We start from the raw sequence: 15,045 nt of genomic DNA, 5'->3' as shown, positions 1-15,045 counted from the left end.
AGCTTTAACACTGCATTAATGACATGTTTAAAGGCTGTAGTACCTCCTCCGGACCACACAGTGGTGCTGTACAGTAAACAGTGATTAAACTCAGCAGTCTCTGACTTGCTGCTGATTTTGTGCCGCGAGTTTTTGTTTTCCAGCTGACTACTTCAAATATGTGTTTATGAACTGCGACTTGTTTCGTCTGTCGTAGCCTGATTTAGTGAGATATTTCCCCGCTTCGTTACTTAACAGCAGCCAGAAGATGTCTGTTGATAAAGACGAGGTGCAGCAGGTGAGATGTGTGTTTAGACGTGTGTGTTTGGCTAATATCAACAGGCTACAGTAGCAGACAGGGACCTGTTGATTTCTTGTAATATGATTACATGTTTTGAGTTCCAGAGGTTGAAGGCAGCAGTCCATTACACCGTGGGTCGTCTGTGTGTGAAGATGGGAGAGGACCAGCGGAGACCGTTCAGCAGACAGGTCGTAGCAGCGATAGCAGAGACAACCTTCAGACAGTGTGGTGGGTGTCAAACAGCAGCATACACCTCCACAGACACACAGTACATTACATATATGTTACAACTAGGGCTATATATTTAACGCTAGAGTGAAGATATTGGCATCACATTAAACTAGAGAACCTAATGAATCCATCGGTACCGATCATGTCATCCTAGCTCGTCTCTAAGGAGGTTAAATGAAGCCCCAAACTTGAGCTAAATTTTGGGAAAGGAAAAACTGTCATGGTCATTTATAAACGCGTCCCTTGATCTCTGACCTCCAGATCAGTGAATGTAAATGGGTTCTCTGGGTACCCACGAGTCTCCCCTTAACAGACATGCCCACTTTATGATAATCACATGCAGTTTGGGGAAAGTCATAGTCAAGTCAGCACACTGACACACTGACAGCTGTTGTTGCCTGTTGGGCTGCAGTTTACCATGTTATGATTTGAGCATATTGTTATGCTTAATGTAGTACCTGTGAGGGTTTCTGGACAATATCTGTCATTGTTTTGTGTTGTTAATTGTTCCAATAATGACTACATGTATATGCATATATTTGCATAAAGCAAGCATATTCTCCCACTGCCTTGGTGATAAGAGTATTAAATACAAATCTCCCTTTAAGGTACATTTTGAACAGATAAAAAAACTCATAGGCGTCCTATTGCCAAGCGTAAGTTACAGCGTCAACTTACGAATCGCATCTACTTTCCTGTTTGGATAGAGCTCATATATATATTTTAGATTTGTTCACTAAAAACAAACTTTGTTCAGTGTTATCTGCCTTAACAGAGCCACAGGGATTTAAAATCTCTATTGGTGTAATATGTGTTACAATCTAAAATGTTTACTTACATATCATTACAAAGTATAACAGTATTTAACTTTATACAACCTACCAGCTGATCCAGTCGCTTGAATCAACTGAGTTGCCACTTTATTGGGTCCATTTGTACATGTTGTGTTAGTGATGCACCGATCCGACTTTTTCAGTCCCGATACCGACAGTGATACCTGAGCTTTGGGTATCAGCCGATACCGAGTACTGATCCGATTCCAGTGTTTAATTAATAAGCTGTATGCCTCACTGTGTGGAAGAGACTGGGATCATTCTTTTATGTGTAAGACAACATCAGGCTGGACTTAAACATTGCTTTCTTAACCTTGTAAAACAAAACATAACAAATAAATACATAGAAGTGAACATTTTTATTATTAAAATAATAAATCGTACACCAGTAACTCGGTAAAAAATCGTCAAAATTAACAGGAATTATAATTCAAGTGTAAACATTTTTAATGAAACAACAAATCAAAACTTAAACAGTATTCAAATTACAGTATATAATGTATATTGTATATAAACATAGAACTGAATTGAATGAATCAGTCCCATTGTCACCAATACCCGATCCAGCTATTTGAGTCAGTATCGGCCCGATATCCGATCCGATATCGGTGCATCTGTATTTTGTGCAATGTAATAATAGTTCTGAAAGTAAAAGTACTCATCATTCAGAATTTCAGAATAATGTATATTACATTATTGGATGTACATTATACTTACACTCACAATACAATACACTCACAAAATGACCTTGAGGCCACTTTCCTTAAATGATAAAATGGCAATTTTGTGATGTGAATGATGAATGTAAGATGGTGAAAATGATGAAACATGGCTCTGTTTTCATCATATCACAACTGTTTTAGTCAAATCACCTTTAAATTAATCAAATCAATTGATAATTTATCATTCCACTTTTTGAATACACATGCATATTCAACACCTCCATTTTTATCAATTCATTTTTGTGACTTCCACCCCTCAAACCCTCTCCACAAAATAATCTCTTTGCATGCCCGATGCATCCCTGGCAATCTTCTGAAAATATGTTCATGTGTCCAGCGTTAATTGCACTGTTCCGACACACAATACACTCCTCTCCATCTCCGTGCCACTTTTCCTCCTCTGTGTCTAGCAGGGTCAGTGTTTACGTATAAAAGCTGGTTCCAAAGATTTGCTGGGTCTTCAGCTAAACGGGACTTGTCTCTGGTCTTTTAATATTTTTTTAAATCGTAGATGCAAAATGAAGGAAATTGGTGTCTACTTAAATTATGTTATTTTATACAATATGGTATGTTAAAAATGTGCAAACAAAACTTTAAATGCAGCGCTTTGCAGCTGTTTACTCACCCTACTCAGGTTGAGTATAAAAAATAAAAAAAAACACGTTTTCAATTAACTCAAGTTATCCATCTTAGTCCACATGGACATGTTGTGTTAGCTGTGTGAAGAGTACTGACAAATACTTGCAACTAACTGTAAAGTTACCACAGGTCAGTCTTAACTCAACGTCCTCTCATTTCTTTCAGATATATTTGCTAAAGACCTGGAGGCCTTTGCAAGGTGAGAATGTGTTTTTTTGTTACCATATTAACAGATGAGTGAACAATGCACTGTCTTTTAATTTATAAAATACCTGGTGAAGTCTTTAGTTATACATTGTTCATAATACATGTGATTTACATTCTCAACTCTGATTTCAGACATGCTAAAAGAAGCACAGTGTCCTCAGAAGATGTAAAGCTTGTGGCCCGTCGCAGTACTGCATTGGTGAGTTATTGCCACTGTATTGTCAGGAAGGGATTATACAGCTCTTAATCATGTACTGGTATGTCTAGTAACTTTTGAGCCACCAAGTCAAACTCAAATACATCATAGTTATTAGGGGTGGGGAAAAAATCGATTCACCTGTGTATAGAGATTTTTCTGAATACTGAAAGCGATTTATTTTTTTTAATGCCAGAATCAATATATTGGATCATATTTCTATTTATTGGATCATCACTTCTATTTTCCAGAAGTATAAACATGTTCCATGTGCCTTATCAATTAAAAAAGGAAATTTGTGAGGGATATGTCTTTATTCTTTGATTTTTGGGTTGCTGGAAAAAATGTAATAAATAATTCCTGACAATGACTGATATATATATATATATATATATATAACTTCAGGACATCTCTGACTACACACAGTACATGCTGAAAATCAAACATTTTACTGTATTCATTTCGATATTTTCCAAAGTACAAGTCCCTAGAAGTGTATGATTCAACTTTTCCCCATGGTCTAGTTTTAAAAAAGTTAACAAAACTCACTAATCGTAATATTTTTAAATCGCAATACTTGTAGAATCACAATTTTTTAAAAATCACAATACATATCGAACCGGCACCCAAGTATCGTGATGGTATTGAATCAGGAGATCGGTGTATATCGTCCGAGCCCTAATAGTTATATCAGTCAATGTAGGCCACTCAAAACCATTTCATTCTAATGATGCAGTACACTGGAACTATGTAGGGGTATATATATTCTACAGCAGACAGCACACTTAATGTTTAATTTGCCTTTATTTATTTCAGTCCATCTACATACAAAATAAAAGTGAAGAACTGAACCAGGAGCAGAGGGATTTGAAAAAGAAGAGTTCTGGGAAGAGGAAGAGCAGAGACACTGAGGAGGAGAGCAGAGAATAAGGACAAGACACAGGCCGGCCGGCAGCCTCTCACTTGTGCCCAACATTCAAATAAACATGAAGGCTGACTAAAACATGACAGAAAGTTAAGAGTCATCAAAGGTGTCATAGTCATTCTGTTATGGGAAATATGCATTTCAACGTTCAATGATTCTACAGCATGCAATTATATATTACAATAGTTTTATGTACACTTTCTACAGATTTAGAGAAAATAACTTCTGACTGTTATCTGTCCTGGGACCTGCTGATGCAACGTCAAATTCTAGTGCATTTGGCACTGGTTTGACATACAATAATAAATTATCATTTTTGAACTTATTGGAAAGTAGGAACTCTGCTAAATTATATTCCTGCCTTGTTTCTCCAAACTAACACAGATGTTCTAAATATGTATTTTTCACTTGGGGAAATCTCAAATGTACAGTTAAGACTGCCTAGCAAACTATCCATAATGGACACTTCATTAGGTACACCTGTATAACCTACTGCAATCCAATACACCTGCCATGAAGTCTACTTTTATGATGCCTATAATTTTCTTTTTTGTTACTTTAATAAACTATGACCTCCATTGTTAGTTGTGCTGTTCTGCAGTTTATTCAGAGGTGTTTCTAACATTCTGCCCCCCCTCATGTATAGGAGTGAAAATATTGAATATCACGATATTATGTTTTGTGATACTGTTTCAATTCTCAATTAATAGTTCACATGCAAAGATTAATTCAGTCAATACTCTATTTCATTTGCAAACATGTATGCCCTCTCAAAGTAGTAGTATGTTACAGGGACTGTGATAACCGTAAATACCAATTCCACTGTTCTGCTTGTGTAAAAAAAAAAAAAAGTAAACCCTTTTTCTTTGTTCTTTATACTGAGTTTTCCTAAAATTAGTTTTTGTTTTTTTTAAATCTCAATATATCACCTTGCTTACAGTATCGCAGTATATTGAATTCTTAACCCTTGTATTGTGATACATATTGTATCGCCAGATTCTTGCCAATACAGTCCTACTCATGTATGTAAATAAGGAGGACCAAAAATTTGTAACGCGTCTCAATTCAATGTAGTCCAGCACACCACCTGTGACCTCAGTGTGACACATAATTGAATTTACACATTTCCAACAATATCAACAAAAAAATTTAACAATTAAACTTCCTGAAGGTAGAATGTATGGCAGAACTGTTGTATTGATTTGCAATGGATTGTACAGGTGTACCTAATAAAGTGACACTAAGTGTATAAGGCCATCTAAAAACTCCAAAGCAAAGTGCCATTAGTTGTCGATTACTGAAGCCAAATTAGGGACAACACATATTTTGGAGAGGCAATGCCACATTGCTGAGCTCAACTATTTAAGGTTAAAATGAAAACAAAACATTTCCTATTGACCCTGCGTTAACCTACATATGACTAATAAAACTGAAACTTCCCTCCAACTTTAAAAGTAGCTGTGGATAATCAAAAAGGGATAATTAACTCTGACAAGCCATCAAAAGCAGCAAAAAGACAGGTACTACCCCATGTCATGTCTGAGAAGGCCACACACTGAAAGTGTTGGAACTTCCGTCTTCGTCCTTCAGAACAGACTTCAGTCAGGGTTCAAACGGAGACCTCGACCAGCAGAGCCCAAGGTCCCTAGATATGTGAATCGAATTAGATGTTTTTTTATTTGACAAATGGACCCAAGTAAAATATCAACTAAGCATCTATTCAAATGAACTTTATTAGAGAACTCCCTTCATTTGACAGGTCTTTAAACACCTCACAAACAACACAAGAGCTACTGGGAACCATTGGACACACCACTCCACGTTCTCACACTATCACTCGCGTCCCCCAGAGTCTTCAGCAGGTGTCATCCACATCAAGTACACACTTACAGATCAGTTCAATAACATGAAAGCACACACCATACAGCATTCAAATCAGATAATATAAGCAATACAAATATTCATCACAACATTCCACTACATTTTTGATATTTCTGCATTTGATCGACATACTTAAAGAGTAAGGAAAAACTTGCAAAGATTTAAAAAAAAAAAAAAAATCTTGAAGTACTACTTAAAGAATGTCCATGTTAGGGGAGGTCGCTCGTAGCATCCGCAGCTTCCACTCACACATTCAGAAAGCAGTCAAATTGGGCTCTTTCATCGCACAACCAGTCCCGTTTTCACGCGTCTCTCTCCGTTCGCTCACTCACCGCTTCATTCTTCGCCACAAGCCATCCTCAATCGCACTCATCAGTTCTTAAAATGTCAGTTGCGCAGTTCTTTCCATTTTTAAAAGTGGATAAAAGTGAAAACACCCACCGTCTCTTAGAACATGCGGAGTGAAGCCGTTGTTTGATGGCATAGCATTTACAGGTGGGAAGAGGGAGAATGATACCGATATCACCCCAAGAATGCTGCCAAAGAGGAGCTTCCTCACAGGAAAATGGAAGAGAGGTGAACTGCAGAAGAGATTTCAATGAAGGCTTTTCCACAGAACTTGACTGCAAATAAAGTTGCACTTAAAACATTTAGGTTTCAACCAGATTCTTCCCAATGCAAGATTGCTCTTTTTAAGTCGATGACAAAAAAGCCGGATAATGGTGAACCACAAACATTCATGCAATTTTTCAAAATGGTTATATCACATTTCACAATACATGCATTAGAGAATCCAGTTGAAATGGATACAAACAAATGAAAACATCAAAAATAGCACTTTAAGTCAGACATCCTGGTAAACAACTCACTTCAACACTTTCTAAATTAAATCTTTAGCATTTTTTTCCAAATGTACAAAACATCTTTCCACAAAAGTGTTAAGTTTTTCAGATACGCATCAACACCAGAAATAAATTTTTAAAAGACTCATCTGTGTCACAATACTTACCATACAAACAATTAACTTACATACCCCACCCAGATGACTTTGACTCCATACTGGACCCAAAACCTGAGCTAAACCCACTACCACCGGTTGTAGAGTTTGACCCTGTTCCCCAGCCGAGACTGGCTGAGCTGGTGCCGCCGTAGTTGCTGTTGCCGCCTGTACTGAAAGACTGACTCTGGTCCCTGCTAGAGCTTGTCCCACTGGAGGTGCCGCCTGAAGTGGATGTCTGCTGCTGGCTAGCCAGCATACCCATCATCCCCCAACTACTCTGCAGAGCAGCCTGAGCAGCAGCCATCATAGCAGGGTTCAGACTGAAGGAACCAAAATTAGCCAGACTACTGTTAGTGCTGCTCCCTAACCCACTTCTACCGCTGCTACCAAATGCTTGAGCTCCAAAACCATTCCCAAACCGCGCTGTACGATCAAACTGCCTATTGCCATGTTTGGGCTCAGCATTCGAGATGTGAACACTGACGCCTTTGATAATAAGGTCCTCTCCACAGAGAGACTGGGCAACCTGTGGGGGAAAAACAAAAGACATGAATCAGGTCATCTGGATAGTGGTACCGCTACAACAGGAAGTGCTTTCTACACATTAACAGTATACCTGATCATCTGCAAATGTGACAAAGGCAAAAGCACGGAATGGCTTTGGGATGAAGACATCTGTGACTTCGCCATACTGCATAAAGAACTGTCGTAGGTCGTCGGTGGTCATGTCTTCTGTGCAACGGCCTACAAACACTTTCCGGCTCCTCAATGGCTCATCTGGACCTTGCTGTTCACAAAAAGGGAAAAAACACTACAAGTTATAGAGTAACCACAACAGTGTTAACATAGTTTTAATTACACTTGGACATTAGCAGATTCACCTTCGAATTAGGGAGCTTGCAATCACACCATCTCCCATCAATCATATGACGCTGGGAGATGACCTTTTCTTGAGCCTCGTACTCTGTGAACCTCACAAAGCCGAAACCTTTAGAGTTTCCGGTCTTGGCATCTCGTTTCACCTGAGAGAAGAACAAGTATCGAGCAATGAAGTTCAATTGTCACCACGTACAACTCAAAGCAATGTGTATTGTATTGCTATTACTAATGTTATACCTGGACCATGATGACTTCTCCAAACGTGCTAAAGTAGTCTTTCAGGTCCTGCTCGGATGTTTTCCAAGGAAGCCCCAGTACGATCAGGTCAGATGTCTTCATGTCCCCTCGCTTCATTTTCACTGCAGAGGAGGCGTCGATTTCCTCCATCTTCCTTTTGTTGTCTAAAATGTGATCAACACAGAAAAAAAAAATCATTGTATACCTGACAGCCATAAGATATGACTTCCCCTGCTAGCACTACTGACTTCATGGCTAAGAGCATAACTCCATTCACTTTCTATGAACAAAACAAATGATAAATATTTTCCTCACTGTTCTGTTACTCATTTTTTGCAAACATTTTTGATGTTAACATTTGTCCATGGACTTCAAAGCCCCCTCCAGTGTATTTTGGCATTTCTATACTGCATATTTATTTTAGTCATTTCCTGACATATATATACACACATACACATACACATACACATATATACTATAGTTGAAGCTGCAGGTCATATGTCATCCTCCAAGCTGCAGTTGCACTCATGCTCATTTGAGTCTGATCAGCAGCAAACTGATAAATCTTTGTCTTTCAGTTTGTCTTTCTAGTTAGTTAGCTAGTTAGGTGTAATTAGCCAGCCCAACTTGTTGCATTAGCTAACAGCTTTTTTGTTTCTTCCACTTTAGTTTAGCGTGTTTATTTTCACAATGGCATTTGTGTGTACAGTGAACAGGCATACGAAATCCAACCGGCAGAATTAACCCAACACACCGTCTCTCTCACTCGCTCTCTTCTTTATCGTCTCCTCCTGGAGATCCTCTGACAGGTCCAGACGAAGGGGAGCGCAGAACAAGAGAAAACAAGAGAAAAGTCCCGTTAGATAAATAAAGGAATCACAGTGCAGCCCGGTGCGTTGTTGGTGCTGGGAGTTGAGGCCAGAGCGGCCGGTGCACCTCCAAAACGTCCCGAAACTGCATTTCAAACGGCACACCTCGGCAACATGTCTATCCGTCCTCCGGTGCTGTGTTGCCGGCGTGCGGCTGCTCGGTGCAGCAGCAGCTAAACCGCCGCCAGGAAAGAAGAGAGCGAGAGAGAGTCGTTGTGTTGAGCTAATTCTAATCTCATTTGCGGTCTGATAAACAGTAAATTCATCTTAACTAGTTTCATCTAAACTGGTTTGAAAAACTATGCAATCTGGTTGCCATGGTAATGAATTACGTCTGACTATTAACCACACCCCCATTTTCTGTTTGAGAAAGAATATTAACCAAAAAACAGGACGTAATACTGGCTGACGGGGGCTTTAATAAGTTGCTGTTACACAAGAGCATAATCTTTACTATCTCTACAAATAGAATGATTATAAACCAATTAGCAGCAGATGGGTGTTAACATGCATGTCTTTCATGTAACTGAATGATTATGCAGTTTTTAGGACCTACAGGTGTGCAGTTTATTGGGTACACCTAGCTTAACAAACTACAACATGCCTCCGATAAACCTTTCTTTTACATAAATCCCATGTTTTTATAGAAAAAGTTTTTTTGGGTTTTTTTTTTTAAAGCGTCAAGTCATTTTAGAAGCTGTAGTTTGAGGTCTTGGTAATGACATTGTACTTTGGCCAATCACGGGTCATTTCAGAGAGAGAGAGCGTTCCTATTGGCTGTTCATTCAAGGGAGGCAGCTTCAATCACTCGCGAATTCTGATGAAACGTTCAAACTAGGGAGCGCCGATCAAATACAAATTAATATTCTGTTACTGTAATGCCTATTACTCTTGTAAAGCATCTTCCGGCTGGTGGGCGGTGCTTGGTATTTCCTCAACTGATTTCAACGTGGCTGCCGGGTCACAAACTTTCTCATTTTACAGCTAAACCGTACACTACAAGATGATTCAGAAAACACAAATAGGCATTACAGTAACAGAATATTGATTCATATTTGATCCGCGCTGCCTAGTTTGACCGTTTGATCGGAGTTCACGAGTGATTGACAGCTGTTCAGAGAGGACAGGCTACAGATCAGCTCTTACTGCTTGTTTTCCTCCGGTCTGTGAAATCCTGCAGATGCCATTAGGAACACCGGAGGACACAGAGGCACCTGTCTCATGCACTACTGTCAGGATATAGTGACCGTTTTATAAAAATAACCTTTTTCCAATCATATTTGATCCAATTTTACTCACTCATTTAACAGTTTTTCTTCATCACCTTGTATTTTTATATCTGGTATATTTTTTTGTACTTTGCAGTACTAACTTTTTTTCTGCCTTTTTACTAACATGTTTTGCACTGTGGAACTGTGATGCTGGAAACTTGAATTTCCCTCAGGATCAATAAAGTTACTATCTATCTATCTATAAAGGACATTAAAGAGGGACACAAATACCCCACACCTCACCTCCATACCATTATTGACACAGTACACCTGAACTGAACGGACTGTAATGCTGCGCAATATGCTGCCTTCCACTGTGTAATTGTCTGAAATATATTAATTATTTATTTTTTAAATATTTTGGAAATTTACAAGTTCTTTTAACATGGTCATGGAGCATATATACTGTACATTTGTATTCAGGGGTATCGTTCCTATTCAGAAGGTAGTTTAGTTTATTTATTAACTACACTGAGGGCGTTTTATATTTTAATTATTTTGTATTGTAATTAACTTGTGCCTTTTCTACCTGTTTTCTTTTCTTAAAGCTCACTCTGTGTAAACTGCTCAGAATTCCAATGTACTTATAGGTGCAAATGGCAAATAAAACTCTTGAATCTATTTATCTATATTTCATTGAAATTCATCAACACCAACAGCCTCAATAATGACTCCCTCTGTTTCAATAAAGTTACTATCTATCTTTCATTATAATTAATTGCTTATTTGTTTTGCACAATTTAAGACTATACAACATAACAAAAAAAATAATGAATAATATACAGTGCAGGAAGAGGCAAAAAAAACACTGGGCTTATCTGAAGCCTCCACCTAGGGACAAGATTAATATATAGAAATAATATGACTACATAATAGTGATAACAAAACAATTAGGACGAGACATATACAACAACAACACAGTAAATATATAAAAACAGACAAGTGTGTGTTGCATGGAAGTGTATGATTCATCAACACCAACAGCCTCAAGAATGAGCAGAAAGTTAAAACTGTCACTTCAGTTTCAATACAACATGTAAACAAGATTAGCTTGTGTGTTCATATTGTCTCTCTCATTGTTGAGAATGGATTTAGCAAGCTTTTAGTGGGCGTGGACAAACTACAGGTCACGTCATTGTCATCTATTCTCAGTGCATCATGAATTATAAATACCGTTATACACAGCTGCTCGGATCAAGTGTCGTGTGTTAAAGATACATGTACAGTACTGATATATATATATGTACCTTTCGGGTAGTTGACCACGTACACCACGTTGCCCCAGCCGTTCTCCGGAGCGTGCAGGACCCCCTCCACCAGCCGGACTCCTCTCATGCACTGGGACACGGGGCTCCTGAACCGCAGGCCGCAGGCTCCGGGGAACTGCGCCGCCACGGTGGAGAGCAGCACCGTGCCGTCGTCCTCCGACGGGATCTCCATGGGCTCCTCGTTCTCCTCCTCCGCCACTCGGATGTACACCTCAGCCATGTTGCAGCGAGAAGCACAACAATGCTAAAGCTAAGCTAGTTAGCAGCTAACGTTAGCCGACGATGCTAACGGGACTGAATGAGACTAACTGGTTCGTTAGAGTTGGAGGAATAAAGACGTATCAACTTAAAATACTATAACAAAACAAAAGTGTTAAGAGTGAGGTTAATTTTAAGTTATTTCATGAATAATATCGCGGTTCTATTCCGCGGTTAACGGTCGTGCTATCGGCCTGTTTGTTCCTTTGTTCGCTGAGCAGCGGGGATCTGTGTCGTCAACACACCGAGCAACGGAGATCAGCGAGCCGCGGTGATGAGACACTGCGGACGGTCCCAAGGTAAATAACGGTATAATACGACTAAACGACTTACTTAAAACGAGTTGTGATGAAACTGTCCACCGTCAACAAAACGTCTGGTGTTAAACGCGCAGTAAATACAGCAGGACTATTTGTTTTCCACGAGGAGACATGTGAAGCCACCATGAACGACTGCGTTTATCTAAAGGAAGACGGAACTACGTCACTAGATTGGACGGGTTCATTCCATGAGGGGGGTGTTTGTTTCTAGAGCGTGTCACTAATATAGAGTCAGTAATTAAATCAATTTTCTACTTTATTTTTTCCCTTTTATTTCAAGGCTGTTTTCATATATGCAATCCACTGTTCGTAATTAGATCAGTCTATAAACCAACTTTTAAGTAGATGACCTTACTATGAGGACTTTAAGAACTTTAACGGGACTATTTGTAACTTTCAGAAATGCTTGTTAACAGCGACACCTGTGGCCGTGAAGTCAACGAAAGTCAGCGTTGGGCTCGCGCTTGTGCTCGCTCTACATAGACATGAACGAGCATCGCTCAAAACAGTGAGGCGACACACGTCAGCTAAAACCACAATATCACTCTATATTTCAGCTGCTTGGTAGTAATGTTAGCTGACCAGACGAAGGTCTCTCCATGAATCAATGCTGATCCTAGTGTTGGCTTTTCCTGCCAGCACAGCAGAAATGTCTAACAAACATAACATAACCAAACAAACAATAATAATACAAAAATACGAGTAATAATAAATCAAATCAAAGAATAAGTTAATAGAAAATAAAAGGGGGTGGGGGGTGTGCAAATATATTGTAATAATATTACTACACTAATAAACTACACTAATACTAACACTAATTAATACACTAATACTACTAACTACAACAAATTAAATTGTCAGTATAAAGTTGTGAAAACAACACTGCTGCTTTTAGTTTATGCTTGTTATTTTGTATGAAATGTAATACAACTTCAATTAATTGTGTTATTGATAATCAATTGAATTTGGCTCCCCTCCTGTAAGGAGTATGATAGGCCAGGTTTAGTACATCCCAAGGCCTATGGAAGGAGGATGGGACACGGGTCGCGTTGTATGGTGTATTACGCATGCGCAGTGTAACTCAAGCTGCGTTACGATTGGCTCAACTTCGACGAGTGCAGGCCAGATCTTACTGCGCATGTGCGATACCCCCCGGAGATATGACGCCATGATGTAGCCTCCTTTCCATAGGCCTTGGTTCGTCCACTACAGCAGCGTCCGTTAGAGGGTTGTTGTTGTGTTAGAGACGGCAAGATGGCGGTCGACTTCAGCCCGTACACACTTTAGAATAAAAGCTCTTCAAAGAGCCCTTACACTCCTCACAGACGCTGTCTAAAGAGCCTTTACACTGATCCACGCTGTCTAAATTACTGTGTTTGATATGATAGAATTTACCTTACATTTAAAACGTTCTCATCTATGTTACATCATCTTTATTTCCAACAATGATTACCTCTGCACATCACGCTGTGTGTGTTTACAGGTGTGTGTAAATGTAAACTATTAAAAAAAAAAATGTATTGAACAAATTCAGATTTACAAACACCATGGCTCATAGATCATTGCATTAGAGTAAAAGGAAAAGGTGCATACAGAACAAGAACAGATAAAATATGTCAAATTATACATGAAAATAATAATAAATTAAATTAAGGGCTAGGGCTGTACCTGTATTTCATATTCTTCTATTATACTAAGAAGTTTTAATGCATTTTTGTTTTTCATGACTTTAAGGGCTTTTATGTAAGAAAGAAACTCAGAATGAAACACATTAAACCTAGGTTTCACTTTCATATACTTGGATTTGTGCAAATAACCTTTTCAAAGAATGAGAATGTTATTCACCAGAAAGTCATCTTTGTTATTGTCCATGACAATATCATAAACAATGTCCTTTTGAGAGAAGTTTCCCAGATGAATACATACAATGAAAAAATAAATGATCAGTTGTTTCAGTATCATCACAAAATACACAGTTATTGGTTTCAATTCCAAATCGTTGTCGCAACAAATCACTGGATAGATACACTCCGTTTTAAATGTAAATGTAAACATTGATGGCTTAGTTAGTCATCTAAAACCAGATGTTCATGTGTAACAGTAACTGACCGTTACATCTTCAAATATTGACATTCAGTGTCCATGTTGTGTTGTTGCAACGGGATCTCTGTATGGAGAGGACACTGGTATATCTAAGATTATAAAATACATTGCAAGTCTGTTTTAAGTTTTAAACGTTAATAAACAAGTTTATAAAGAGGATGGTATCAATTCATTTCGCAGTGTAAAAATCTGTAAATTTATTCAAATGCCATCCAACAACATTAGTTTAGCTTTTTTTTTACATCAAAATATGCCAAATCCTGTAAATGTATCAAAAATAAAAGATAGTATAATACAGTTAACATGAAATAGTCAACTCACCACAATGAGTTTTGATTAAGACTCAGATTAATGTAATCGCAAACTACAGTATTTTATAGTGCTGGTTTGTCTGACAGTGAAACCTTGTGGTAAAAAGATGCTGCCCTTAACCAAAAATAATTTATTCAAGTGTGCTATTAGTATATTTCTTTTAAACTTAAAATAAGAGAGTATGCTTTCAGCTTACTTTTGATATACTTAAAAGTATACATAAAAATACTTGGTTTATGCTTAGTATTTACTTAGTATTCTTGGCTCATACTGACAAGTATACAGAAATGTCTAAGTATACTTGGCTTATAGGTCTACTTGTACTTAATCTTTTGATCGAGATATACTTAAGAAAAGTATAATTAAGTATTCTTGCTTTATAGGCTTACAGAAAGGTATACTTTGCTTGTAATTGTGCTTACTTTTTGATAAAGTTGCCAATTAAAGTGTGCAAGGCAAATGTAGAGCGCAACTGTAGCACTAGTCCAGTGTTATGTTTGTTAGCTTTAGATCAGGGCAAAATCTAGTAAGCTGAGCAAAAGTATTTTATGGTCTTAAAAACGAACACAGGTCTCAGAATCTAAAACAAGTAAAGCGCTACCAACAATCAACTG

General features: G+C 38.2%; 2 protein-coding genes across 5 annotated transcripts; one reads left to right on the top strand and one right to left on the bottom strand.

Moving 5' to 3' along the window:
- The first annotated feature begins 62 nt into the window (after window positions 1-62).
- cenps (centromere protein S) lies at window positions 63-5,167 on the top strand. The gene is made up of 5 exons (XM_074645077.1): window positions 63-277; window positions 385-508; window positions 2,871-2,904; window positions 3,045-3,111; window positions 3,925-5,167. The coding sequence occupies exons 1-5, from the start codon at window positions 248-250 to the stop codon at window positions 4,036-4,038; spliced, it is 369 nt and encodes a 122-aa protein (XP_074501178.1). The 5' UTR covers window positions 63-247; the 3' UTR covers window positions 4,039-5,167.
- tardbpb (TAR DNA binding protein b) lies at window positions 3,894-12,207 on the bottom strand. 4 transcript variants are annotated; one of them, XR_012595040.1, is made up of 7 exons: window positions 11,418-12,206; window positions 8,785-8,832; window positions 8,031-8,194; window positions 7,796-7,936; window positions 7,531-7,701; window positions 6,356-7,440; window positions 3,894-5,678 (listed from the first exon to the last, which is right to left on the bottom strand). XR_012595040.1 is itself a non-coding variant. In XM_074645048.1 (6 exons), exons 1-6 carry the CDS (start codon window positions 11,656-11,658, stop codon window positions 6,940-6,942), a joined length of 1,266 nt encoding a protein of 421 aa, XP_074501149.1. In that variant the 5' UTR covers window positions 11,659-12,206; the 3' UTR covers window positions 5,749-6,939. The 4 variants fall into 4 exon arrangements, 2 of the variants coding, with proteins under 2 accessions (XP_074501149.1, XP_074501161.1); XR_012595042.1 differs by lacking the exon at window positions 8,785-8,832 and having other exon boundaries at window positions 11,418-12,207; XM_074645048.1 differs by lacking the exon at window positions 3,894-5,678 and having other exon boundaries at window positions 5,749-7,440.
- Between the last annotated feature and the right edge of the window lie 2,838 nt (window positions 12,208-15,045).

Source organism: Sebastes fasciatus, chromosome 1 (genome assembly GCF_043250625.1).
Source record: "Sebastes fasciatus isolate fSebFas1 chromosome 1, fSebFas1.pri, whole genome shotgun sequence".
Classification (NCBI taxonomy): Eukaryota; Metazoa; Chordata; class Actinopteri; order Perciformes; family Sebastidae; genus Sebastes; species Sebastes fasciatus.
This window is presented reverse-complemented; position numbering and strand designations above follow the sequence as displayed.

Excerpts from the sequence above, each read along its gene's own strand:
- tardbpb (XM_074645048.1), bottom strand. The coding sequence starts at position 11,658 with ATGGCTGAGGTGTACATCCGAGTGGCGGAGGAGGAGAACGAGGAGCCC. Across the intron at positions 7,937-8,030 it reads GAGAAGTCATCATGGTCCAG|GTGAAACGAGATGCCAAGAC; the intron begins GTATAACATTAG and ends TTCTTCTCTCAG. Across the intron at positions 7,702-7,795 it reads GCAAGCTCCCTAATTCGAAG|CAAGGTCCAGATGAGCCATT; the intron begins GTGAATCTGCTA and ends TTTTGTGAACAG.
- cenps (XM_074645077.1), top strand. The coding sequence starts at position 248 with ATGTCTGTTGATAAAGACGAGGTGCAGCAG. Across the intron at positions 278-384 it reads ATAAAGACGAGGTGCAGCAG|AGGTTGAAGGCAGCAGTCCA; the intron begins GTGAGATGTGTG and ends TTTGAGTTCCAG. Across the intron at positions 2,905-3,044 it reads GACCTGGAGGCCTTTGCAAG|ACATGCTAAAAGAAGCACAG; the intron begins GTGAGAATGTGT and ends CTCTGATTTCAG.